General features: G+C 38.5%; 1 protein-coding gene across 1 annotated transcript in view; it reads right to left on the bottom strand.

The window, feature by feature from the left end:
* LOC128369236 (piezo-type mechanosensitive ion channel component 2) overlaps window positions 1–27,026 on the bottom strand; it is a 91,087-nt gene that overhangs the window by 13,296 nt on the left and 50,765 nt on the right. Inside the window, 25 exon segments of the mRNA XM_053330241.1 lie at window positions 425–557; window positions 1,204–1,507; window positions 2,376–2,555; window positions 2,691–2,949; window positions 3,827–4,236; window positions 4,351–4,627; window positions 5,066–5,239; window positions 5,995–6,188; window positions 6,291–6,457; window positions 7,088–7,168; window positions 7,256–7,376; window positions 9,180–9,283; window positions 11,010–11,078; window positions 11,364–11,488; window positions 13,790–13,879; window positions 14,661–14,817; window positions 17,099–17,216; window positions 17,425–17,668; window positions 20,678–20,843; window positions 20,987–21,088; window positions 21,965–22,169; window positions 22,323–22,523; window positions 22,804–22,926; window positions 23,218–23,394; window positions 25,465–25,625. Coding sequence (XP_053186216.1) covers window positions 425–557; window positions 1,204–1,507; window positions 2,376–2,555; window positions 2,691–2,949; window positions 3,827–4,236; window positions 4,351–4,627; window positions 5,066–5,239; window positions 5,995–6,188; window positions 6,291–6,457; window positions 7,088–7,168; window positions 7,256–7,376; window positions 9,180–9,283; window positions 11,010–11,078; window positions 11,364–11,488; window positions 13,790–13,879; window positions 14,661–14,817; window positions 17,099–17,216; window positions 17,425–17,668; window positions 20,678–20,843; window positions 20,987–21,088; window positions 21,965–22,169; window positions 22,323–22,523; window positions 22,804–22,926; window positions 23,218–23,394; window positions 25,465–25,625 — 4,342 coding nt within the window.

Here is a 27,026-nt window from a genome sequence, read left to right as displayed (position 1 = left end):
ACCACTAGTCTAATGAAACCTAAATGATTGCAGTATCAGGTCTCTCCTAGACGTAATGCCTCAGAAACCACTTGTTCCATTTTGATTAAATTTAGACCAATAACATGTTTTGATCCTCTGTTGCAGCACTTATAAAAATTACACTGACTGGCCTGACGGGAATGTTGTAATGAAAGATCTACTGTAAATTCAGGTCTGTGAAAGGTTTTCGCTGGCGTACGGTTAGGATATGATTTTCCAGTGGATCTTCCATTATTGTTCTATAACATTTCCTAATCGCACTTCTCATCATTGGCCTCTGTACTCAGAAAGTTACGCACTTCCTAGAATAATTACGGCCATGTCTGTGGGTCAGGAAGCTGCTGTGGGTGGAGTTTAAGTGCAGCTGCCTCAACTTTCTTGAATCAAATACTGCACATCATACCGTTTTATGATGAAAGCTTTTCCTTTGAAGAGCTGCTCTCTCAGCTTCTCCATGATCATCTCTTTGCGCGTCTTCTGCTGGACGCCGGCCTCGCTGCCGTCTTTGCGGCTGCTGTTGCGGGAAGTGGTACTTCCTGAGGAAATAATTTACATTTCAAGTTGTAAATGAACCGTGGCAAAGCGTTGAGTCACTGACAGGGCATGGCATCCACAAACAAAGACCTCATCTAAGGGTCAAGGCTAGAGATCACAGGAAACTGTGGTTTTTGTGATGCATACCCAAACAATTCATTTTATGTATTATTGTCATCATGATCATTATTGATTTTTTAGTGCTTTGTTTAAGGAAAGTCTTAATTGATGATTTCTCCCATTTATTCTGGTGTTTTGAACCACTGTCTTAATCATTCATGAGGTATTCATTATTTACTATAGGGCTGCAACTAATGATTATTTTCGTAATTGAACAATCTGCTGATTATTTTCATTTTTTATGTATCCTTTTCACTATGAAATGAAATTAACTTGTGACAAAATCCAACACATATTCATTCATCTATCACAAATGTAAATGAAAGGCAGCAAATCCTCACAAGCAACAAACTTTAACCAGCAAGTTGTTTGAATTTTTGAATAAGAAAACATCTGAAATAATTAATGGATTGTCAAACTAGCAGGTGTCTATCCAGTAATCAACTAATTGTTTCAGCTCAAATAAAACTATCATTTAAACAATTGAATCCTATAACCATAGAACAACAGTTAACAAAAGGCCTTCACCTCTCTTCGATCGTGCAGAGGAGTGCAGAGATCGGTGAGAAATGTGTGAGCCTCCGCTGGAACTCTTGCGACGCTGGTAGGTTTGCTGTTGCGGGAAGTGCACCTGGACGTGCCCCGAATCTATAGAGGTCCCAAAGTTCATAGATTTCAAAGTATGAGTGGAGCCTCTCCTCTCATTGATCAGTGATGAGGCGGGTTCAGACACCTCACTCTCCTCCTTGTCTTTTCCTTCGTCCTCGGACTCACTCTGAGGAGGCGGCTCTTTCTTTTCTTTGGGGTCGTCCTCGTCCCACAGACCGTGGCACTGGAAGTGGAAGAAGAAGTAAAACAAGCAAGAATGTGTTATATTTCATTCCGTTAGAGTGTGCACTTGAGTTTGTTTCATTTATTAAGAGAGGAAAAGAAGGAAGAACAGACAGAAAAAAGACAAGAGGGAAAAGGGACATTCCTCTGAATCAAGTCAATACTGGTCTTTTATATTTGATAGTGCATATAAGCCAGCCTGTGTTAATAAAAGCTGATATTATTGAGGACTGTACTGACCAGAGATGCATAATTAAATCAATAATACCAGCAGTGCAATTTCATTTTTATCTTATTTTATGACTACTTTATGTTCTTATAGTTTTACCACAAGCATTTCATGAATTAATGTTTGAGTTTTTTATGTTTCAAAATACTTTTCTAGTGAGTTAAGAACACATTTTACAAAAAGACACAGAATTATTGAAATTTCATGGTATCATATATTATTATAGACAATTTTAAAGTTACTGAATATACGCACAAAGTATAAGGTATTATCACCTTTGAAAATCATTAGATTTACAGGTATTAAACCAAAGCATTGGACAAATTGAAATTTTGACGTGGTGATTGGACTAGATCAAAAGTTAAAGGATCATCAAAGTGATTACAATTCATCCTGAAGGGGACGTGAATGTCTGGACCAAATGTCTGGGCAATCCAGCAAATAGTTGTTGAGATATTTCAGTCTGAACGGACCAACAGGTCGACAATGCTATCCATAAAGCCACGCTGGTAGTATGGCTAAAATATTGGCATCAGCCTTAAAGGGAAGCCTATATAGAAGAGTTATATCTCAGTGAAGAGCTAACTAGTGTGATTGTGTGCGAAACTGTTTAGTTTGACATATTGTGACTTTGCAACACCTTCAAAATGGATCTGTGGAAGAAGAGAGCCAGTAACTGGACCAGGTCGTAGTGGACGTAACCATCCTTCTTCTCTACACCAATGATGTTTGGAGGGTGATACGGTTTATTCTTATCTATCTTGTTCTGGTTGAAGGGGAAGAAACCAAACTGGAAGAAGTACTTGATAACGATCGTGACCTGGAGGGAAACAACAACAAGAACACCAGTCAAGCTTTCAGGACTAAAGGTCAAGATGAAGCTTTGGAATCAAACTAAAATGGAGATATATTGATAATCCTGAATGTTTTGGACATCACATCCTCACATCTGTACCTCAGTATAGACGATGGCGGTCATCCAGTAGCGCTTGCTTGGCCGCGGCACTGACAGCATCGCCCAGAGGAAGATGGTGATGGGAAGAACCAGCGTGGCACAGGAGGCCGACACCATGTGGTTGATGATGATGACGAGGTAGCACACCATCTCCGAGTGGGCCACCAGCATGTTGTAGAGGGCGTAGCAGAGCTGGAGGATCAGAGGCTGGCTTTGGTAGAATTTTTCTGAGTGATCCAGCTCCTCGTCATAAAACATCCTGAACAGACAGAGAGAAGAATGATTAAGGGTTTTATTAGTTTTCTGATTCTACAAAATATTTATAGTTTTCTTTAATCAAAATCCATAAAATTAAAATTTGCAGATGACCAATGATGACTACTGCCTGCACTACAATGTAAATAAAATATAAATCATACTACATCACAGTTTCACAGATACACCTCAATCTCAGACTTCCTCAGGGAAATTGACCTGTAAGTCTGTCTCCTTCTACATATATTTATGTAGTTGTAGTTGTGGGATTGGCAGCCGTTCATTTTAGTATCTAATATCTAACCAGTGAAATTGTAAAGCTGCAGTGCAAGTGTACATGTTTGATGTACTGTAGCTGGGATCAACTGAAGTTTGTTCATATGAGCAGAAATTCAGCACCAAAGCCATAATAATTCTTTTTTTTTTAAGTTAACAACATTTTTTGTACATTTTTGTACAAAGTCATGATATAAATCAGATAACATCCACGAAAAAATAAACAAAACTAAGAACAGGAAGCCTCTGTGGTTTAGTGGCTTGACCAACATGAGGGTCAATGACTTCAGTTCCAGTCCAGCTGGAGAGCTTTGTTGCATCTCTCTCTATTTCATTTACAGTCACTGTCTAATAAATAAATAAAATGCACCAAAAAATCTACAAAAAGATAATATGACAAAGAAACTGACAGAGCAATCAATGGTGACTTTCGGTAGTTGGCAGTAAGATCAATCCTCAGACCTTTGGACAGCACATCCACCTTACAGCTTTAAAAATGAACCACATGTTCATTTTAAATCATAAAGTTGAATCTGCAGCAAGAGCATCTGAGACAAATGACTTGAATCTGAAGCTAAACAGGCTTCAGTTGTTTTTGGACTTACTTGTTGAGCAGGAGTTCACTGGCCGTCAGCTCAGTGGTCATAGATGGCAACATGATGTCGGATCTGCTGTCTGAGCGGCTGTCAGAGGTCATAATCATACGCCTCTTCCTGTCCCTGTCGCTCTCGTCATCGCTAACTTCCAGACGGTCGAAGCTGACCGCCTTGCTGTAGCTGGGAGGCACTTCAGCGTCAGACGTTTTGGATGCGTCTGTATCAGGCGTGTACAGCAGCCCTGCTCGTCCTTCGGTCTGCATGAAATCCTGCTGTCCTCCTCCGTCCTCACTCTCACTAACAAAGTCCTTCTCCTGGGCAGAATCTGCCTCCTCCAGCCTGAGGGATGGACCCTCATCTGGGCCAAAAGACTCCCAGTGAGCCTCTTCTTTCTCCTCTCTCTCCTCATCCTGTGGTACCTCTAGTCCCTCCTCACCTTCCAGCCTCTCCAGCCTCACCTGCATCTCCTGCCTCTCAACCCCATACTCCTCCTCCTCCTCCTCCTCCTCCTCCTCCTGCTCCTGCCTCTCAACCTCCTCCTCCTCCTCCTGCTCCTGCCTCTCAACCTCCTCCTCCTCCTCCTCCTTCTCCTTCTCCCCCTCCTCCCCTTCCTCCTTCTCCCCCTCCTCTGTCTCCCTTGGTTCACTGTCACTCCAGGGAACCCCCTCCACCTCCTGACTCTCCTCCAGCTGTTGAGATTCCCAAGGGACTTGCTGCCTGTCCTCCCCTTGATCCTGCTCATCCTCCACTTCTTCTATGGTGTCTGTAGTGCCCTGTCTGGAGTAGAGCGTGATGCATTGGGTGGCTTCACTGCAGGAGACAAACACATCAGAGTTTGGGTCAATTTGCATTCAGATTAGTTGATTCAGATGTTCTTACGATTCAAAAAAAGACATGGAAGTCTGCTAGAACAAAATAAGTCTCAAAATGTACACAGAATGAATTCTTTCTGAAGATTTTTATTTCAACCCTGACTAACAGAAAGGCAACTGCTGTGGAGGAGCAGACCATACAGTATAACATTGTTTTTTATATCACTGTAATTGGGTGAAAAAGCCCATAATGAAAAACAGAACATGCATTTTTTTTTTAGGTTTTTTGAAAGGATGTAAACATAATGAAGACGTCATGCAATGCTTCAACTTCAGTTAAAAATCAACAAAAAGCACCATGTCAATGTGTCAGTGCACATCAGTGTCATTGCCAAAAGACACAGATGTGTATATGGGTAATGCAGCGGCCGGGCACCTTGACAAGAAGCTGCTGCCGCTCTCCATGGATGACTTGGACGTATCCAGACCATAAATCTTACGCAGTGTGGGCCTGGCTCGCTCACTGGTTTTGGGAATTTTCTCAGACATACCATCAAGGTCTTCCAGGGTGGATTGGCGAGAAAACAGCGTGGTGGCCTCAGTACAGGCACTGAGAGTTGGTGAGAGTGACAGGTGGAATGTGTTAAGGGGGATGAGATGGGATGTATGTTAGATAACACAGACAGACAACATTTAACCCAAATTAAACATGAAAACTGAGTTGGAGAATGAGTTGGCTGATTATCATATGACTGTAAAAACATGAGATGCATCAAAGAATGAGGATGAACTGGCTCAGTGTGAAGATAACATAACAATCAGTGGCTGCTATGCAGACCTTAAAGTGTTGGTCAAAAAAAAACTGAACTTCACGGGGGCTCTACTAGAGCTGCAATGATTATTTGAATTAATGGATGAATAAAAAGCCATGCAGAGAGTTTTGGTTTTATTGGCCAAGGTTGTAAGATTCATTTCGCAATAATAGTAAAATTAGATTTTTAAAAATCAACAGACGTGGAAGAGAAATGTATAATTTGATTGATCATCCTTTTATGCACACATTATGACATATACACTACTCCTAAGAACACCTGTGCCAAACATGTATCCTCATGTGGAGCTGACAAGACATGAATCTGAGGCTTTGGGTTAGGGTATTATTAATGAATGGCTGGACAGGATATATAAATGTTAATGTAGGTTTTCTTATGTATTTTTAACGGCTTTTTTCACATTTGTATAACTTAAATTAAGCCCCTGGTGGTTTATTCTGTCACTCATTTTTTGTGAGTTAACGGTTGCAAATCTCTAAATCATTCATGATGGCTACAGTACCTATCTAATTTCCCCATTTTGCATTTGTACCTCGACATGCTGTCTCTGGATGCTGTGGAGTCCTGGCTCTCCATGCGGTAGCCTCCTCGCCTTCTTCGGACCCTGGTGGAGCCCGAGGCAGAATCATCCTCGCTGAGCAGATCCAAACTAGCCTGCCTGGACATGTTGAGCCTCATGGCCTTCTGGTAGTAGACGTGGATGCTCTCTCTGGATGGCACGTTGCCCTGGTAACAGGAGAGAGGTTAATCATTTACTCTTAATCACACTAATGACCACTGAATTCACCAGAAATCTTCCTTGATGTGTCAGTATGGAATATAACGTACCTTTTTGACTTCCCTGGTCAGCATGCAGCGCTCTATACGAAGCACAGTGGAGATGTCTATGTATTCCCTGCACATGTCATTCATCCACTTGGTGAAGCTCTCCACAGTCGTCTGGAAGAGCACCCAGGTGAACTTTATGATGTTGAACACCCTCTTGATGATATTATCTGAGAACATGACACAGACGTTGTTACAGTATATTATTCATAACCTCAATAAAAACAATTTAGGCTGCACAAAGGATCTTGCATTTGGAGGCCCCTGATGGCCATGAAAATATATATTTTTTACATATAATGTAATTTTTATGATAATTGTCGGAAAGTAGTGATGTGAGTATATTTCAGTCTATTAATCTGTTGAGAAGATCGGCCACCAAAGGATATAAAAAGAGAAAAGAAAGGCAAAATATCTAATGTTTTACAATTTTCTTAGGATGGAGCACACTGCCACACCTTTAAAATGTTCCCCTCATCACTTCTTGTGAGTGCTAATGGGGCAGTGGTCTTAAAAAAAAACACTTACACTGCACTGAGCTTTGCAGTGGGAAAATCTGAAATGCCAAAACTATAACAGTATGTCACATTTGATGACCCACAGACAAAGAAAGACATAAAACAAATATAGCAGAGATCTCTATATCATCAATTTCTTTTGTGCCTGATTCTTGACATTTTGCTCTTAGTCCAGTGTTTCATGTGAAGTAGTAAAGTGTGTTCAGACTCACAAGAAGTAAAACAGCACAAATGTAAGTTACTTTCAAGATCTCATAAAGCTATTTTTGAAGTGAAACCAACCTTGACCACTAGACTTCTTGTTCTCTTCTCCTTTTTCTTGGCCATCTGACAGATCGCCGACCTCTATGGTTACATGACCTGCTGAAGTACAGTTGAGAAACCTCAAGAACATGAAATTCAAACCCATTCATAACTAATGTTCATTTTTGTCTCTCGACCTTTGCTTACCCTCTTTTTTGCTTTTCCTCTGTCTAACTCCTCTGGTATATTTTTTCCAAAATTTGCGCTTCTCTTTGCCTCGTGCCCTCAGTGCAGCTTTGGGGTCTGTGATCCAGGCGTGGTAAAGAAACTGGAGAACAGAGGGAAGCAGTTTTGTAACAACGAAAAGATGTAAAGAAGAGTCAGTGAATTATGTAAGAGCAACAAGACAAATGGAAAAGCTAACAGTGGTTCTGCAGGTTTTAGTCCATTAAATGGGAATCAGTTATACTTATAATATCACTACAGACCATTGTCCAATCTTTGCTTTAACTTTTTAGAACTATTTCCTTCTTTTGTGGTAACAAATGGTTTCAGGTTATACAGACTGGAATGAAAATCATCTTGCAGAGGCTTGACATAGTGAAGATATACTCTCCTGTATTTAAAAAAGTTATAAGCTGTTTTTGAAGTGCATTAAAGTGCTTATGGAAACTCCTGGTGTTTGCTTGCCTGCATGTTTGTTTGATTTTCTGATGACAAAGTATTTAAATACAGTGCACTTTGTGAATAGTTTCCTTAAATGCTCCAACTGTCATCTTCCAGTTATTAAACATTTCAAGTTGGTTTTCACAGTTAACTATAAAACAAGTGGCCAATGGCGGCATGGAAGGCAGGAAAACAACTTAATAACATCCTCTGAAAATAATAAGCAGTATTGTGAAGAATAAACAGTTTTTTGTTAATGCACTGAAACATGCTCGACCACCAATACAGTGTTTAAAACAGAGAACACAGGAAAGGCCAAAACACTAAATAGTATTTCTGTTGTTGCTTCATTGAGAATAACTGACAATTTCTCTCAGAAAAAAAACAAACGAAAAGGTCAGAACAGAAAATAAAAACAATAAAATACTTGTTTACAATTGTAAACTATTTCAGAATAACACTTTAAGTTCATGCAAACTATTAGTCGGAAAAAAGCATGCAAAAAGAGTGAAGGTATTAACATTCCAGGTCATATTTAATTATGTATTTCAAATTATTGTATATTTACATAGCCAGATTTAAAGTGTGGTGATACAGATCCAAGCATCTATTGTTATTTATATTTAGTTATTAATGCCACAGCAGAACACCCATCATGACCTGGAAAAGCAGTTGTCTTATCGTGTTAGTTGTTATTTCAGAGTTCACAGATGTTCATGCAGAAAGCAAGTAGTGTTAGTTCTGGTGGTGAGTACCTTGCCTGCCTTGACTACATATTGCAGTATAGTTTTAGGCAGCTTTATGATAGACTTGGGCAAAGCCAGAACAGCAGAGACAAACTTTCCAATAGCTCGCTACATGGAGAGGACAGAGTGGGAGAAGGTTAGTATAAAATCATTTCATATTAATAAACATTAAAGGTTATCTGTGTTAGCAGACAATGGAAAAGAGTGGGTTTTATAACACATGATACAGGTTATATACTTGTTAATATGCAGTTCATCTCATTCCCCTGAATGTTAGTCTTTTGTAAAAGCAACAATACCACAAAGCAAAAATGATCCATTAAAAAGGTCCAAAATGAAAAGAAGAAATTTATGAATTGGTACAAAAATGTGTCAGCTATATTTCCTCACATTCTATTTTATGCTTATAATTAATATACACCTATATAAATTAATCTGCACATAATTAGTAACCACCTCCATCAGACTAAATGTACTGTAAATGTACAGTAATAATATTTTCCTCAGAAATGTAATGCAGTTAAAGGAAATCTGTTACCAAGCAAAGTATCAGTACTTCAAAACTGTACTGTACTGTGTTATTTTTCACACCTGCTGCATATCACATCCTCAGTGATGAAAACCTACAATCCAGGGATAAAAATCACTGCACCAGAGAAACATTCAAAGACTCTTTCACCCTGGAACTGATGGGAAAATGCTCCACTACTGGAAGTCACCTGAAATGCCGACTTCTTTGGTTGATCCTCGTCTTTTTTCTCCTCCTCCTCCTCTTCTTCCTCACTGTCAGTTTCAAACAAGTAATATTCTCCACTTCTCACCACTGAGAGGCAGAGGATAAAGTGTAGTTACATTCAGTCAAAGAGAGGGCAAAGTCATAACATTAAAAGTAGAGATGCTTTGATACCTTTAATTCCTGATACCTATTCCCTTACCTGATACCGAGTACCAACCGGATACCACTGTGTTAAAAAACAGCTGTATACTAACCCTGTATGCATTATTTGCGTTATGCATCCTAAAATGCTTTATAAGATTGCTGGTGTTGAAATAGGCAAGACTAGTGCCACTCCTCAAAATGTAAGCCCTGCATACTCTACACTTTGCCTTTTTACTGGCGGGACTTCCCAGTGTGAAACATTGCCAAATTGCTGACATTTTGCTACCGGCTAACGTTACACTACTTAACAGAGATAAATCGTTTTTTGCCGCTTTAAAACAGTCGTTGCCAGTGGCTGCACAGTGCAGTTTGCTGTGTAGGCTGCTGTTTTGGAGCAGCAAAGTATAATTGGTTTCCAGGAAAACTGCCATTTTATCTGGGTGTGAAACTTCTTTAAAATGTATTAATAAATCATGTGGTATTGGAGAACTGAATGGACTCGCCAATACCTGATCCAGCATTTTAGGCAGTATTGGAGGCATTTCCGATACTGGTATCATTATCAATCAACTCTAATTAAAATGGGGCTCAGAGACGATTCTCTTGCTGAAAGGAAGAAGCAGGAAATGTTTAAAACATCAAACCACTGGTTATTAAACTCTATTTAACTCACTGCATGTTAAACATTTAACTGAATCTAGACACACTTCACATCAGAACCATGAAAGGAAGGAAACAGAAAATGCAGAAAATACACACAAAAAATGATGTTAGTATAGTTAATATAACTATGAGCACAAAGCACAATGAAGAACGTCTATTAAAGAGTCTCATTCCAGCAACACAGTCGCCTTTAAGCTACTTGGCAGATCAAGTGATTCCAGTCTACAGTAGTTAAGTGTTAGAAGCAATGGATAGACAAGGCTGGCTTATGTCCTTGAACAGAACCACAGTGGGTGGGAGGTGAGGGAGGATGCTGGGATATGGAAGATGAAACATCAAATGACAGATAGATAAAAATGGAGAAATGATTTGGAAGTGGCATGTGGGGGTGGAGTATGACATGAGACATGAGTTCAAACCAAACAGGCAACCACTGTATTTACTGTAAAGGTCTTAAATTTGTATATTTGATCACTGCTCCAATCACTGTTTTTTTGTTTATTTTTTTAATTCTTGGTAAAACCTGTTGGGTGATCATGTCTACAGGCAAAGAATGAACAAACCCTTCATACTTTATTCCAGTACTGAGAATAAAGGCGATTTGACTTCATACCTTTGCATGAAAATGTTTTACAACAGAGTGATTCTCTACTGTGGGCTCTTTAGGTGAGACCGATGATTAAGTTTAAACAACGTCAAGTACAAACTCCAGCCATTAGTCATTTTCTCTTTCTGCACCATCTCCATGTGTCTATTTAAGGCAACCCTGACACCGTTTTATATATATATCTTTAAACTCAAGTGCACAGTTACATGAGAGCTACAGACAACAAGGGCCCTTAAATAGAGACAGAAAATGACTAAAGTCTGGATGGGGAAAGACTACTATATGTTGCTGCCTTCAGAGCCCTGGGCCAGTATGGGAATCCTCAGCGTTCTGGTCAAGGACACAAAGGCCGATCAGAGTGGAGGAAGAGATAAAAGGAGGTTTGAGGGGTCAACCTACTGGAAGCATGGTCAACCCACGGCCTCCACCACTGCTTTTTTTTGGTCTTGGCTTTCGTTCGTTGTGCTCCTAAAATTTCACAAATACATCAATGAAACATCAAAATCAAATCAATTCAATTCTTCTGTAAACTTAAAGGAACATTTTTACTCTTTGAGGCTGCTCCTTTAGATCAAATACTAATAAAAACACATCATTACACAACATATGGAAATTAATTAGGTTCATAATGCATTAATACACTCTCACCCACCTTCCTTAAGCACTACTAGCAATCATTTTACTTCTACACCACTTTTTTTTTTTCAAACTTTGACTGCACAAGTGAGAGGTCCCTGCCAGCCTTCATCATACCTTCATCCTCCTCCTCCTTGACTGGCTGGACGGGGGGCTGTCCATCTACAGATTCCTGCACCAGGCTTATCATCTTCTCCTTGCCCCTCTTAAACTTTTGCTGCCTCACCTTAATGCGATCCATCCTGATTAGATCAGAGAGACGGTAAAGAGACACAAAGTATCGACACAGGAAAACATCAATGACGGCCTACCAGTCCGACCATAAACATCTCCAGGCTTCATATAGAAATTAGTGCGCTTTATGTAAGAGTGGAGTGCTCATTAGGGCGCATGAGTGGATATTATCAGTGGTTATGAGTAACTCCTGAGGTAAGTGTAAGTGGTGTAAATACATTGACTTTATGTAGTGTGATATACTGAGAGCTAACTTCCTGGAAACACTGTTGATGGAGCCAGGAGTTGCTTTTATTCCTAAACAAGTTTTTGTAATGGCATTTTGAGTCATGTTTATCTACCTCTGGAATAAATTAGGCTTAATGAAACTAATCAGTTTCATCAAAGATAATACAAATCCTCTATTCTTGCACTATATGATGTGTCAGTGCAACTTAAAGTCTGTAGATGTTCTTTATTTTTCTTACTGTGCAAAAATCCAGTGAGAAGACCAAAACCAACAATACATTTACCCTACTAACAAGTATTGCCTGTGTAGTCATTGGGCATTTATCCTCTGAAAATAGTCACCTGCAAATATACTATTTGGTCCTGTTTGAGTAACGGTTACTAAAGACTAGACGGCGCAGCTGTTAAAGGGTGTTACTGAGCCTTTTTAACATTTTACAAGTAAATATATATGTTTTGTGACCTTTGTTTTTGAAGCTTAACGTCTTCAGTAGGAACAAATGGGCTTAGGGTTGAGTGCCACAGACAGGCAGGGAAGTTGGAAGGCATTGAGAGGCAGACCAATACACTGTTGGTTTTGGTCTTTTCATGAGATTTTCTTTTACAACACCAGACTTGAACTTTAAATGAGAGAAAGCCAACCAAACACAGCAAGAATTTGGCAACACGCAAACAGATATTTAAAAGTAGCAACAAGGAACTTTCACTTCATGTTGATTTTGGCGGCCCCTGTGGACAAAAGTGGTAGTGTTTCTCGGAATGAGGATAAAAATCTTGATCTGGCTCGCACATGCATTTGTTTTGGAGGCAAGTGAAAGAAAGACAATGTAATGTAATGGAAATGTAATATAACCATTTGTGGCTACATAAGATTAATAACTATAATATGATAATGGTGACACAAAGTAAACCTTGTTTTAGTGCCATTTATACAATTAGGCTACATACAACTAACAGATTTGGTTGGTAGGTACAGTACTAGTAATTTTGTTGAAAAAGCTAAAGTTATACAAATTCTCTACAAAGTCTTTATAATAATAAGCCGACAGCAAAATATAGTTCAGTAGCAAGGTAGGTCAATATTGTGCCTCTCTCCTCTATCCTTCCTTTCTCTCCTCTCAACCCCAACCGGTCGAGGCAGATGTCCGCCCACTTCTGAGTCTGGTTCTGCCTGAGGTTTCTTCCTGTTAAAAGGGAGTTTTTTCTCGCCACTGTTGCTCATGTGGGAATGTTGGGTCTCTTTAAAGTTAAAACCTGAAGAGTTTGGTTTAGAACCTGCTCTATGTGTAAAGTGCCTTGAGATAACTTTGTTGTGATTTGGCGCTATACAAATAAAGATTGATTGATTGATTGAATATAAATGTTATGTTATAAGCCATTTGTATTAAGTCATGTCCACTGTGATCTCTACCTCCAATGACTGTTCACAACCTGAGGTGCAACTTAACAGCTGTAGTCAGGGATTCCTCTTTATTTTTCATTCATTCATTTCAACCTTACAGACTAAATTAGCTAACAATTGTGCCATTTATTTCACAGGCCGTCTTCTGGTCTGTGTGCCATCTGTGACAGGCATTTAGTCTTCTTGCTGATGTTCTTGTTTGCTTATGTAGGTCACATAAAGGCAGTAGTAAATTGAGAATGTTTCATAACCAGTTATGGTTATCGTTGCTTTAAAGTGTAGAAATATAAAAAACTGCAGTAAATGAAATATTTTTCTTATTGAAGTGTATTTAAAAATGTGTGTTTACAGTTTATCTGATCAATAAACATCTTTAAAACAAATCTCACTTTTAACTTGACTGACAAATAGAAATCATAGATTTTTGTGCATGCTCTTTGGCCTCTTTTGGTTGTTAACTTGTCAGACACAACTCTTGTATCTTGATTAATCCTGAAGTTGTTCTAAATAATGTTGCTGTATTTCGCTGACTAATGTAATAAAATGCAAGACAACTGCAGAATAATTTTAAGTTATGTGAGTCCAAATGTGATCTGTTAAAAGTGGATTTAAGTGTTGTACATGAAAACCAAAGCCACAGCATTACACAACACGAAGTAGGTTAAAGTTAGAGTCTCACTGTCTCTTCAGCTGCTCCACAGACTTGTGCTCCTCCTCCAGTCTGGCCCTCACAGCCTTCACTATAGTGGCCTGGAAAAGCTCGGCCCCTCTGAAACACAGACACACATCAGTAACTAATCAAACTTTCAAAAAATACAGTGTGCAGGTTTTATCTTATGTTACTACTTATTTACATTTAAAAAAGATATAACTATATCTTTCTGTAGCTGACACCTTACCCTAACTCAATTGTTCCCAAGCTCTTTCTGTCAAGCCCCCTTTTGGAAGCCACAAAAATAATCCCCAAAACGAGTAATTTGCATTTTTATCAAACTGTAAATATGACTTAAATATATTGAGTAAACTAGCGACAGAGGTTGGATTTTATTGAAACAACATTGTCAAGGAATGAACTGCATGTTTCTTTTCACATATGTTTCACATTAATTTCTGTTTTGCAAATGAAAAATTCAAGTTTTTACATACAGAAGACAAAAGCTCTCCTCTAAACTGACCATGAACAGAGGAGTAAAGTTTGCTGTTTACTACCCTGTTCTTGATGATCATCACCAGCTGTTCTTGTCTTCGCTGTGAGTCCATCTTGTGCTTCATGTGTTATGTTGCTTTCTGAATAAATGTTTCTCACCCTGATCTTAATAGACTTGCAAACATCTGAGCACTTTTGTTTCGTTGTAGTTCTCAATTGAAATGAACATTAACAATGTCTTTGACAGGACAAAAGGTTGAATACACAGTAGGAATATGTCAGAGGGGTCTGAATAGGGGCACAGCAACCCTGGATAAGATCTCGGAAGTCCAGTACCAAGCCTGTGATTTCCCTGGTTTACAGTGTCTGTTTGCAGCAATCTGGCTCAGCTTCAGCTCTATACCTGGATGCAAGGATCTGTGATGCTCTGATATCTGCAACCACATGGAGGAAGTAGTAGCTCATGAAGACTCGTCTCTGCAGCAGCAGGAAGGCGAAGCAGATACTGTCCCAGATGATCCCCGCCTCGTCGCTGGGCAGGTCACAGCGCTTATCAGTAGCTAGTCAGACAAAACATAACACAGCCAAACACAATAGTTATCAGATTTATTCAAGCACACGCCATGATATTAAACTAATCACTTGTTCACAGCACAATAAATTATTAGCTGAGTCAAATCTTCAATGTTATCAGCATCAATTTGTCTCTTTGAATTTAAGCAGCTTAGCAGCTAAGCAAATATTATTGTCAAAATGAAAACTATTAGCAGTAACTAAGAGGGTGAATGAGTGAATAAATTAATAAAGTAAACGTCCCAGACTCTTATGGAGTCTGAGTATTGCTGCAGTGTTTTCTATTCACTGTACACTGTATATCGGTTGCCCGGTGGGATCAAGATAAAGGCTGACCTGAACTAAATTGGTCCAAAAAACAAAATAAACAAGGGTGTGGGTTTAATTTGAACTTCGTGGGAAACTGGAGCAATCTGAACCAGCAAATCACACTGACATGCAACAGCTAGAGTTGTACAGTAGTAAACAAAATGGGCATTTCTGCTTCATTCTCATAATACTGAAGGTGATATCCCACCCTTACATGCCCAATTTCTTTCCTAAATAAATGAATGAATAATGCCAATTTTAGGAAGTGTATTTCTAGAGCACATTTAACAGCTTAAACTGGCCAAAGTACTGTACAAAAGGACACTAAAATATGAACTAGAGAGTAAAAAAAGTATACCGACAACAATAATAAGCAAGAAGGGACAAATACAGAATTACACACATGACAATATATCGAAAAAATTGTGGGTAAAAAAGGCCAGGGAATAAAAATGTGTCTTCAGCCTAAATTTGAAAAACACAGAAATCTTTTAGTTTTAGTCGTAATTGCAGGATATACAAGAGAGATATGTTGTCAGATCTAAGCAGTGGGTGATATGTTAATTTCTAACAGGCGGTTGGCCCAGTTGGAGGGTTAGGACTGCAGTACTATCATATAGGTCTAGCCTAATTCTTGATATTATAATTTCAATTTAATGGAACTATTATTAGGCTAAATAATATGTTGTGTAGTCTTTTTAGACTTTTTAGTGGATGTGGGCGTTTTAGTTTTGACAGTATAAATTTTAACTCGAATTGTAATGAACTGTAGTTCATTACAATTCGAGTTAAAACTGACTGCACAGTGCAGTCAGTTTCACTCCACTTCCATGATACACTAAACATTTATGGTAAAAACTATATCTGTAGTTAAGTCTAGTCTAAATTATTTTGTTCCAGAGGTGTTTTGGTCTGAAGGTGTATTTCCAGCAGCACAGATGCTACTGAATGATCATAGATCTATTATAGGAATATTATAGGCACACAACAGGCAGCAGTGTGTTTCTATGATCCTCTCACTCCTCTGCGACGACACGTTGCTAGTTGTCACTTTGATCATGGAGGTGCTACTACTTTATAGTATATAGGCTACAATATAGTATAGAGTAATTATAGTAAATATTTTGGAGAATATTATAAATCCAAATCTCATAGAAGGACGAGACGAAGAGAAAACAAGCAATTATAAATCTGCCTGCTACTTCAGCACCGTGGACAGCAGCATGGATTCATCAATACACAGCACAGTTAGGCTCCTAATATTTCAGAGACATGCTCAAGGCCATAGCTTCTAACTTGCACAAACCATAATGAGATAAAGGATTGATGAGCCAGGTGGACTAAACTAACATAATCAACTAAGCAACCCCTCTGCCCCTGCCCTCTCTTTGCTACTAGGGGAGGGAGAGGTGAGGATGGCAGGTTAATAAGGGGGATGCATTTAGGTTATTTTGCTTACAGGGAGGATGGCGTTCCCTCCTCATATCACTTTATGGATCTAAGAGACCTAGGAGGTATAAGATGGGGCCTGACCATTAAGAGCCCTGAAAGCAATCAGCAAGGTCGTAAATTGAATTCTAAAATGAATGGAGAGCCAGTGAGGAGAGGTCAGGACTGAGGTGATGTGTTCGCACTTTTTGGTACCAGTCAACAACCTTGCAGCTGCATTTATGATCTGTAGTTAAGTTAATGAAGTGTGAGGAAGGCCTAAATGTGTGGCACTGCACTTGTCCATTTGTGATGTAATGAAGGTATTAATTATCAAAGACTTGGCTTGAGTTTGGAAATGGTTCTTAACTGATAGTAACTCTTTAACTTTAAGTTTAGTTGTTTTTTTGTTGTTGTTTTTTTTGTGGGGGTGGGGGTGGGGGGGGGTTTACTGATTATCTCTGATATATATTTAGCCCTGGGTCTTTTGGCTGCTGAGATGCACAAAGACACAATGATGAGTTGACTTACGCAGGTGTTCCTGGGTGGTGTGGATATCGTATTCCTTGATGGTGCAGGCCAGACTCAACAACTGGATTAACCAGCACTGTTTCTCAATCAGAGAGTTGATGTAACCACAAGCCATGATCTAGGAAGAAGAACATTTTATTGTATGTATCTATAAATATTGGAATATTAAATTGTATAGACTATATTATATTATTATGTAACATATGCTACATTTTTCACTTGTGCACACAGACGCATGAACATCACTTCCTTATATGTACTGTATGTAGGATTTGTCTATTATGTAGTTAATCATCCTGATAAACAATTTGTGACACATTACTCACAGACAAAATGTTCTTCATAGTGATTACAAAGATGTTGTAGGCGATCAGGAAGTCCCAGTAGTGGAGGATCTTTTTGATTGGTTTGAGCAACAGCTCACCGCCAAAGAGTAGAAAGTAGAAGCAAGCCACCAGGTAACCCATGCAGAAGACGCTGATTCGTGTGGTTCCCGTGATGAAGATGATAGTGAGGACAAACCAGAACAGGTAGCTGAACATGATGACCTTCAGCATGTCCAGGTAGGACCTAGAGGACAGTGGTGAGGGAGGTGAGAGAATGAGAATGGACACCAGCGGCACACAAGACAACTTTGTGCCTTGTCAGCTCCAAATGTAACTGTCTGAATGTAATGAACTTCAGTCCCCAGATGTGATGTAATGCAAGTGTTGCTTCAACATGTGATCGTTCATGTATTATCCCAAGATGGTTACCCCACCTACAAGTCACACTCAATGAATAGAAACCAAAAGCTGTTTTTACCACTGCACATATTTGCAGTGGTCTGTTTATACATTTAGACATATACAAAAGAGCTGCACTGATTGTTCTAGTGTGAATGTTGATTTATGTTTACACTGAACTGCCAGGAATGATGACTGATGCCATTTTTGACACTTTTGTGGGATTTTTTTTGGCAAAAAAACCCAATAAATGCATCACTGTATCCTACTTATAATTACTACCAGGAGGCATACGCGAACATCTGTTCCCACTCAGCTGCATTTATTTACAGTCTGCATGACAAAACAAGAATGCATCATCAAGTTTACTGATCCAGCTAGTCTGTGATGTCTAGGGGTTGTAAGTGTTTAGGAGAACGTTTCCTATTTTGCACTCCAGTTTTTCAATTGTCATTTCCTGTAGGCAGAGCACTGTGTGTATCCAGCAACATCATTAATTTCATATCTACAGCATTTCAATGAGTCCAGAAAGACTCATTTTGCTCAACAATGCTTTTTCTTTTTTTAATAAAATGTATGTTTTCTTTAAACGAGGGACAGGAAATATGGAGCAAAGTTCATGAGACTGTAAGCGCACAGCATGGGGCCAGCTTATAAGTATGCAAGCTTACTACATAATAAAAGTCAAAACAACAATTCAGTTCATTCTGTTGCTGTGCGCTTAATCTAGCCATCAATCACACTTAGTGTGTTTAGTGTCAGGACACCGGTAAGAGTCTGATCAATGACCGAGAACCAGAGCTGAAACCTGACTCCTGTCACTCAGCACAGGTACACAGCTGTATGTACGTCCTGTGTGTGTCTAGCATGTTAAAAGCATGTGTATGGATCCTGTGTTTTCATGCTAGACACCATTAATATGGCTGCAGTGAACACATAGGAAGCAGCATGCATTAATTTGATGGACCTGGGGAGAACATGAGACCACAACAACAATAACACTGTTTAGGAAGGAGCTCTGATGAAGTGGGTTTGGATCCAACGATGCGTTGATGGGCCGGAATAGCTGAGTGAGTGTCCTTCTTCATCAGGGGGAGAAAATACCTTTTCCATACTTGAAAGCTATTTATTGAGTTAGAGTACAGGGCAAAAGCGTCTGAGTCGCGGAGTGACGGACAGAGTGTTTTTGTGGATTATGGATTTCTCCCCCACCCTGTATCCGTAATTCGATCCTGGAGGGAAACGATGGAATAAGTGCAGAGCTGCTGTGGCGTGGACAGACGGGCTGTGCAGCTCTCTTTTTTCTCTACTAGGGCTTGTTGATGGACACAGAGTGCGTTAATAAAAGACTTGTCCACTTTGCGCATCAAAACAGTGGAATGTGAAGAGCACATAATCAATGACTGTGGACAGGTCAGGATGCTATCGCTGTCTTTCTAACTCTGTCTCTATTTCCCTGCCTCTCAAAACCCTCTGTTCGCTCTTTTTTATGTGCAAAGTCATTATCTCGCTCTAAATCCACATATCGGACCGACAGCCAAGATTCTGAATTATGTATACAGTAGATATTCAATTACATCGCTAAATAAGCAACTGACATGAGCTACTGTCATCTGTCACTTCTTTCTCACCTTTATTTATCCAGGATAAAGGATTTGCTGAGCTAGTATGTTCTTATTCAGCATAACCCCACTTAAGATTTCTACAGTTACACAGTTAGTCGCCAAGTACAACACTTTTCTACTGCGTTGGCCTCTGAGCAACTCAACAGGAGAAACTGGGTTGTATAGAAAGAGTCTCAGTCAATGATACCTCAGTGGTTGTTGCTGAAATAGGGGACAATGATATCTATTCCTTTTTCTAAACCACAATTCACCCAAGCAGTCAGAAGAGGTCTCTTTATATTAGTCAAAGGTGTCAAAATGATTTGGGTCAATTGGCAACTGCAGTCCATGACTCACATTTTTTTTGTAATCATTTATTTTCCTGTTTGATACAAAGCCACACTGACAAAAGAAGGGCAGATAAACTGAAGTTAGGTTTCACTTGTGATTAAATAAAACATGTTAGATAGTAGGAACAGTGGAAAGGTTAACACATAAGGAACTAGAAGATTGTTATTTTCATTATTTCTGACCTTATTAAAAATGTTACCACTTAAAAGATAGTCTTAGCATCTTCCAGGGCTCTCACATCTACTGATGATAGTAGATAGTAGTCAAACTAGTGCACTATGCCATAAACCATTGACTGATTTCTTTTCTTCATTTCTGCATCTTAAAATCTTGTAGGTATAAACTAGAAATACTAAAAACCCTTGGACTGTTAGTTTTGGTAATATTTTGGGAAGGGGAGGGGCTTTTATGCCTCTATTAGATAGTGATACTGGACAGTTTACAGGAAATGAGGGGCAGACACAACAAAGGTGGTTCAGGTCCTGGTTGGTATCTTAACTCTGAAACTGAACTGGGTTTTTTATAATTAAATAAGATACACTGTAGAAAATCACTTGTCTTAAGTTATTGTTTGGAAGACTGAAGGATGTGACCGTTACACTATATGACATACAAACTGTTTTGACTTAATTGTAAGCCTCTTACATCATTAGGCATTAATTAAGTTGGCTACTTCACTTCCTCTCTATTGCTGAGTGCCTTTGGGAATAATGCTGGCTCAGTCAAGCTCGAGTGGCAGCAAAACTATGGCAACTGCTTAGTGTAAATCAAATGTAAAATCCACAACTTTAGGATCTAATTCCATGCTATATGCAACTGTATATCTGTGTGGTCTAAACTTATATGACACTTCTTGCTGCAGTGTAAATGTAATATAAAGTTGGTCTAAGTTGCTGTACCTGCAGTGGAGGAAGTCAGGGACGGGGTTGTGGACACTGAAGGAGGCTGCATCCAGGTCTCTGCAGATCTCCACGTTGTCTCCAGCCATGATGCGGACTGCTGCCTTGTTCTCATCTTCAAAGACCTGCCTCTGGAGAGAGGCACACAGCAGCAACATGAAGTCATCTAGGAGGAGAGGAGAGCAGAGGAGGGTTTTTTTTTTAGTCATCTAAACATTAATCATCATCATTTATCATCATAATTACCACATATCCACAGTTTAGAAAAAAATGTCTTGAACTCATAAAAGGAACAAAGATGAAACGTACAGATGAGGAATGACGGACTGGGCTTGGTGCGGAAATCTGGGATATAAAGCCACTTGACCACATTGGAGTCTGTTGTAGAGTTTGGAAACCTCCAGGGATAGTCTGAAATTAAAACATGCACAGTTCTCATCACTCATACATATAAACCACATTAAAATGTTACAGGTTTATTTGCAGAACATTTTAGAAGGATCTAATAAACAAGAAAAAGTTCACAGCAAAGACAGAACACAAGCTTTTATATGATATCTCGTAGTCCTTTTATGTGTGTCTGTTTCTTTTGTGTTTTCATCTCTTTTAGTCCAACCTTTAATTTAATTTTATCTTTTATTTTACTTTCATTTTAATCTATTTAAAACTACTCTAGTTTTTAATAAACCCTTTCTCTTTTCTCTCTTATTTTACTTATTTATTTAATTATTTTATTTATTTAATAGTTTTTTTTACTTATTTTATTTAAATTTTTCTAAAGATTTTTCATCATTCCCATTTTCTCTTGTGTGAACTAGTCTGAATTTTTGTCTTTTAATTTGTTCTTTGTTTTTTATTCCTTTTCTTTATCTTGTCACTCAACTAATTGTAAAACACTTTGAACTAGACTAATCTGTATGAAAGGTGCTGTATAAATAAAGTTTGATTGATTGATTGATTGATTGATTGATTGTTCCCCTTTTATAATTAACTGAGACAATTTGAGGACTCAATCCAACCCTGAACTGATATTTATGTCACAAACATGTATTTTACGAGTGAAGAAAAAGTGATCCTAAACATGATGTTGAACTAATTTGTGGTAAAGTTTGAAACTCCTTGGAGCATCAGGGGTTAATGCCTTGAAACGACATATATATTTGTCATCCACTGTAATTTATCATTTAGAATAGTGCTGAAACAAACAGTTTTATAAATTAAACTTTATTTGACCAGTGCATAGTACAGTAACTGTCTGATTATTGTAAGTAAATCTGCCACACAAACCTTTACAAGCTGCAGGTGGGATCCCGATGCAGATAAAGTACTGAAAGGTCAGCATGCAGGCCAGGAAGAAGCAGTACTTTGGCCAGATCTCAGCGATGGCTTTCCTCCTTCGTCTGTACATGACTGCTATCAAAGCAAAGGCGTGAAGCATGGCGTAGAAGTCCATACGCTGCCCGATTACATTGACCACCAACAGCAGGCACGTCTGTGGGTTGTATACCAGAGAAGAGACTGTGACAGATGCATGACTCCCTTAATGTTCCTGATGTAACATTGAACTATTTCTTGGAACATCTTGGACAGAAATACATGATGTGATGGGCTTATTATGTTTTTAGCTATTTCCACTCATCCTTACCTCAAGTCCAAACTTGTAAAAGAAGTAGTTGATGAAGTATTTGATAAAGCTGATGATGCCAATGTCCAGGTGCTGCCGTGTGGTATCATGGAAGATAATCCTGGCAGCGGGAGTCGACAGTTTGTTCCTCAGTCTGTAATATTCCTGATGGCGGTAGATGGTCACCTCAAACGCTAACAGAGCCAACATCAAGAGGTTGTTCTGCACAGATGGTAAAAAAAGAGGACATTTTTCTAAATATGTGTACTTAAAGATTCAAAGATTTATTTATCATAATCTTGCACAGTATGCATACGAATTCACTTGATTTTAGTTATTTATTACATTTTTAAAAAGGCATTTTCGAGCAATACAGCAGTGATTTTAACCACTGAAAAAACTTTGAATATCTGACATCTGTTTTAACTATTTGTGTTACTTAATGCTCATTATTGGATTACTTGTTCTCCCCTAATAGCTGATAAATGTTTCCACTGCTCACTCTGAGGTATCCCAGCAGATCGTCAGACTTCCTCAGGCCCACCCAGTTGGCTGGATCCACAGGTGCTTTATACAGCAGAGACTCCGCCATCTCCTTCCTCTGGGCCTGTGTGTAGCCCTCTGGCTGTGGACAGACAATATATATATGACTGTTGTTGGCTCAAATGCAAACTTTGAAATGTATTTATGTGTTTGTGTCCTCCCAGCTGAGCTAAATCTTTGTGCAGTCAGTTGAATAATATAAAAAGTGAGCCTGTGTGATTGTGTATTATGATAAATACAGTAAATTTACATGTATTTACTTTTTTGAAAGGGTTAAAAAATGAATTATTTGTGATTAATAACAATAATCATACAAAAAACTGTCTGTAGTGTAACTAACTTGGGTTAAAAAGTGTTTTCTGAATATATTCACCATAGAGCAGTTCTTGGAGTAGGAGGGTGGGTGTATAGTACTCAGCTGGTACAACATTTTACACACGATGATGACACACGTCCAGACAGTGCAAACACTGGAGGCAAGGGGCCGATACTGGCTATAGGGCAGTGCGAAGGCCCAGGATGCCAGGAACACATAGTTGAACAAAGACACCTGCGCAGGATACAATAAAGGTGATGAAGACAAAGAAAAAAAACCTGCCACATAAATCCTTTTTCCGCTGTCATTTTCTTTTTTTCCTCCTCCTTCTACAGCAATTATCTTTTAGTGTTTGACTTTTATACGTGGCGCTTTACAAATGAATAAAGAACACAAAAAAAATAATTAAAAATAAAACATAAAACAGGAGTTCAACAGCAATGAATTTAACATCATTACGATACATAAATCTAAGTCTATAAAAGGACGTTTTTATAAGAATCTAACACATTACACCTGAGGAGCTTATCCAGGTTAAACCCCTCAGCAACGTTGTTCCAAACCCAAAGAGCCCTGATGGCAAGAAAACGCCGGTCAGCTCTGTTTTCCATCTATAACAGCCGTTAGAGATTACTTAAAACCTCCCAAACTATCATCTGGCTGGTTCATTCTGGTTCATTTCAAATGAGTCCAATGTGGCTCAGCGCTGCAAGAGAGCAACATTATTTATGCAGCATTTAAGCAATAAAATCACACAAGCACGATCTGAGTTACTGTAACTGTGTGTTATTAACCCTTACATAATGTTCATATTCTGACCCTTCACAGTATCCTCTATTAGTCTCTCTGCTAAAGTTGTTAACCACAAATCTTTTTTTCATTTATAAATACTTCCTCGTCAGTCTCTAATACATGGGTCATTAATTCTTACTTAAGCTTTAATTGTATCCTTTAGGCTTTACACTGAAAACATTCATAATCACACTATATTATGGTCAAATGTGACTCTTACAGCTGAAATCCACCAGGCACAGACGGGACGCATCATGTAGGTGGGATGAAGCAGGTTTTCTATCTATTACACAGTATATTAACTGGTACTGGGCTAATTAACTAGATCATGGATTCACATTGATTTGATTGATTTCTTTTAATGTGCAATGTAAAAAAGCCCACAAGGTTGCACTGCTGCATTGCACTGAGTGTTAAAGTATACAATGAGGTATATATTTAAATTATTAAATAATTTTAACAGTTTGTACACGTTTTATATACACTGTTATATGCAGTTTTCACCTATTTGATGGCCACATAGCTGGAGGTAAAATTCAACCACACATGCAAACAGTCAAAATGGATTTTGAATTTTTGAATAAATATCAGTCGAATGTAAAATCTATTAATTTCCATCTATATAGCGCCATATCACAATAAAAGTTATCTCGAGGGGCGCGCAGGTGGTCAAGTGGTTAGAGCGCATGCCATATACGCAGCCGACCCCGGTTCGAATCCCGATCGGAGGTCCTTTGCTGCATGTCACACTCCCCTCTCTCTCCCATGTTTCCTGTCGGTCTACTGATAAATAAAGGCGTCTATGCCAACAAAATCTTAAAAAAAAAAAGTTATCTCGAGGCAATTTAAAAGGTATTTCCATTTTGAGAAAAAGTCATACTTAAAAAACAGTGTTTATGGTGTTTTTTTCTGCCCTCAAATCTAACAATGGGTCAAACCTGAACAGTATGTAACGATTTTACCTCAAATTTGAAATAAATGCTCTTTTTCTTTAAGGGAGATAGTGACACGATGGTTATAAATATAGAATCAAATATATGGTTTGAATATCTTATAATTATTTTTTATAAATGAAACGACTACATGACATATAAGCAACTATATGATATATGGACATTCGTTTGTTGAGTTTTTTCTTTGAGTTGGTGTTTCTGAGTTGTTTAAGTTTAATCTAACTCTTGAAAGTCTATTTCTCCCATGTACTGTATCTGCTTTGTAAGCACATTAAGAGAAAGGAACATTGTGCTATAGAATAGCCGCCCTCTTGCTTTCAACACAACTTTTGCTTCAGATTTCTTTCACACATTTCTTAACCTTAAACTCAAAGTTTAAGGTTAAGAAATGTGTGAAAAATGAATTGCAGAAACATCTGGCTCAGCTTTATACTTTTACCACCTGGAATTGTGAGCTGACAAGTCAAATCAAACTTAATAAAAATCAGATACAACCAATGCTTGTTGTTGCAGATTCTGAATTGAGTCAAATCTTTATCTTAATCTCATACGTTAATACCTCTTTGACAGAAACCAGGACGATGTAGCAGGAAACAATCTTTATGATGTGGATCTCCAGCAACCACCAGATGAACAGCTGCAGTTTGTGGAAATACTCCAAGAACTTGAGGAGGAGCACAGTCAGACGGTCCACCACCAGGTGCCATTTATTCTTCAGATCTGAAGAGAGAAGAAAACCAGATACATTTAAGCGGAAAAACAACAAGACTGAAGAGGAGCATATGGAAAGCGTTTCCAGGTTTCACCACTTAATTACAGCAGTATGTTCTCTGTTTAAACCTTTAAACACTATTATCCAACTCCTGGCATTTTTCATCCTATGGGCCCTAATCCACACTCTAAGTCCGACAGACTGATGGATATTCTTACTGGTTAACCTGTTAAAGGATGAGCACTGTGAGATTCATGTAAAAAAAATATGTTTAAATCTATAAAAATATCAAAAACGAGCAATGAATTATTTAAAGTATTATCTGTACAGCCAAAGCCCGACACAGCTTACATCTGGCATATGCTTCATCACAACTGCTTGTCAGAGGGTTGAATTGCATTGGAAACCCCTCCCCCCCTCCCCCTCCCCCTCCCCACACACCTGAAGGGGCTGTGCACAACCATTTCTGTGACTTCACACTCTTGAACTCGCAGCTTTAAATCATGAATGGCAATCTGTGCAGTTTGATTTGCACTCTTAAACTCTCGTTTGTTGTTTGTTATACAATTAAAATAAATAAAAACCAGCTCAGGTATTTCACCTGAAGTCTCCATAGATTTGTGCTTTTCTACTATTACTTCTATTATTAATGTTGTTGAAGTAATATTTATCATCATTCTGATTTCTCTTTATTGTGTTTGTTTTTCACACTTTTCATCAACTGTGTTGTTTTTGAAGTGCTATATAAATGAAGTTGAAGTTGAAGCTGAATTATTTCTGTCTCTTTTCTTGTGAACATCCCAGAGCAACACTGCAAACACCCTTCAGACACATATATATATATAATGTGTGCCATTATCCCTCATATTTAATAATTACCTTTCACCAAAATCTCAAATAAAAATGAGCCATATCATTGAACAGGTGACAGGTTCCTTTATTACCATTAACATGTGCACTGTTTTGAGTCTATACCACATCCTGCTGAATAAATGTCTGAAAACAGTCACCAACAAACACTATTTAGTCCTGTTTAAGTAAGTTTTATCCTTGAAGTCATGCGCTGGATGTGATTTTATTCATATGGCACAAAAAATATATAATATAATACACTAAGGATATGTTTGATCTAGAGGCTGTCAGAGATACATTTGACCACACTAATAGCTGAAACAATCTGTTGATCAATTAGCCCACTGACAGAAAAAGTAAAAATTGTTCAGCGGTCCCTGCTTCTCAAATGTTAAGATTTGTGGGGTTTTCTTCATCTTCTATGGCATCTTGGACTCTGGGAAATTGTAGTGGGCCTCTTTCACTTTTGCTTGTATAAATCGAATTTTTCATCAATCAATCAAGAAAATGAACTGTAAATCACTCAGTGATGTAAATTGATGATAGCTGTCGCTCCA

Source organism: Scomber japonicus, chromosome 12 (genome assembly GCF_027409825.1).
Source record: "Scomber japonicus isolate fScoJap1 chromosome 12, fScoJap1.pri, whole genome shotgun sequence".
In the NCBI taxonomy this organism is placed as follows: Eukaryota; Metazoa; Chordata; class Actinopteri; order Scombriformes; family Scombridae; genus Scomber; species Scomber japonicus.
The sequence above is the reverse complement of the archived record's forward strand: the minus strand, read 5'-3'. Positions and strand labels throughout refer to the sequence as shown.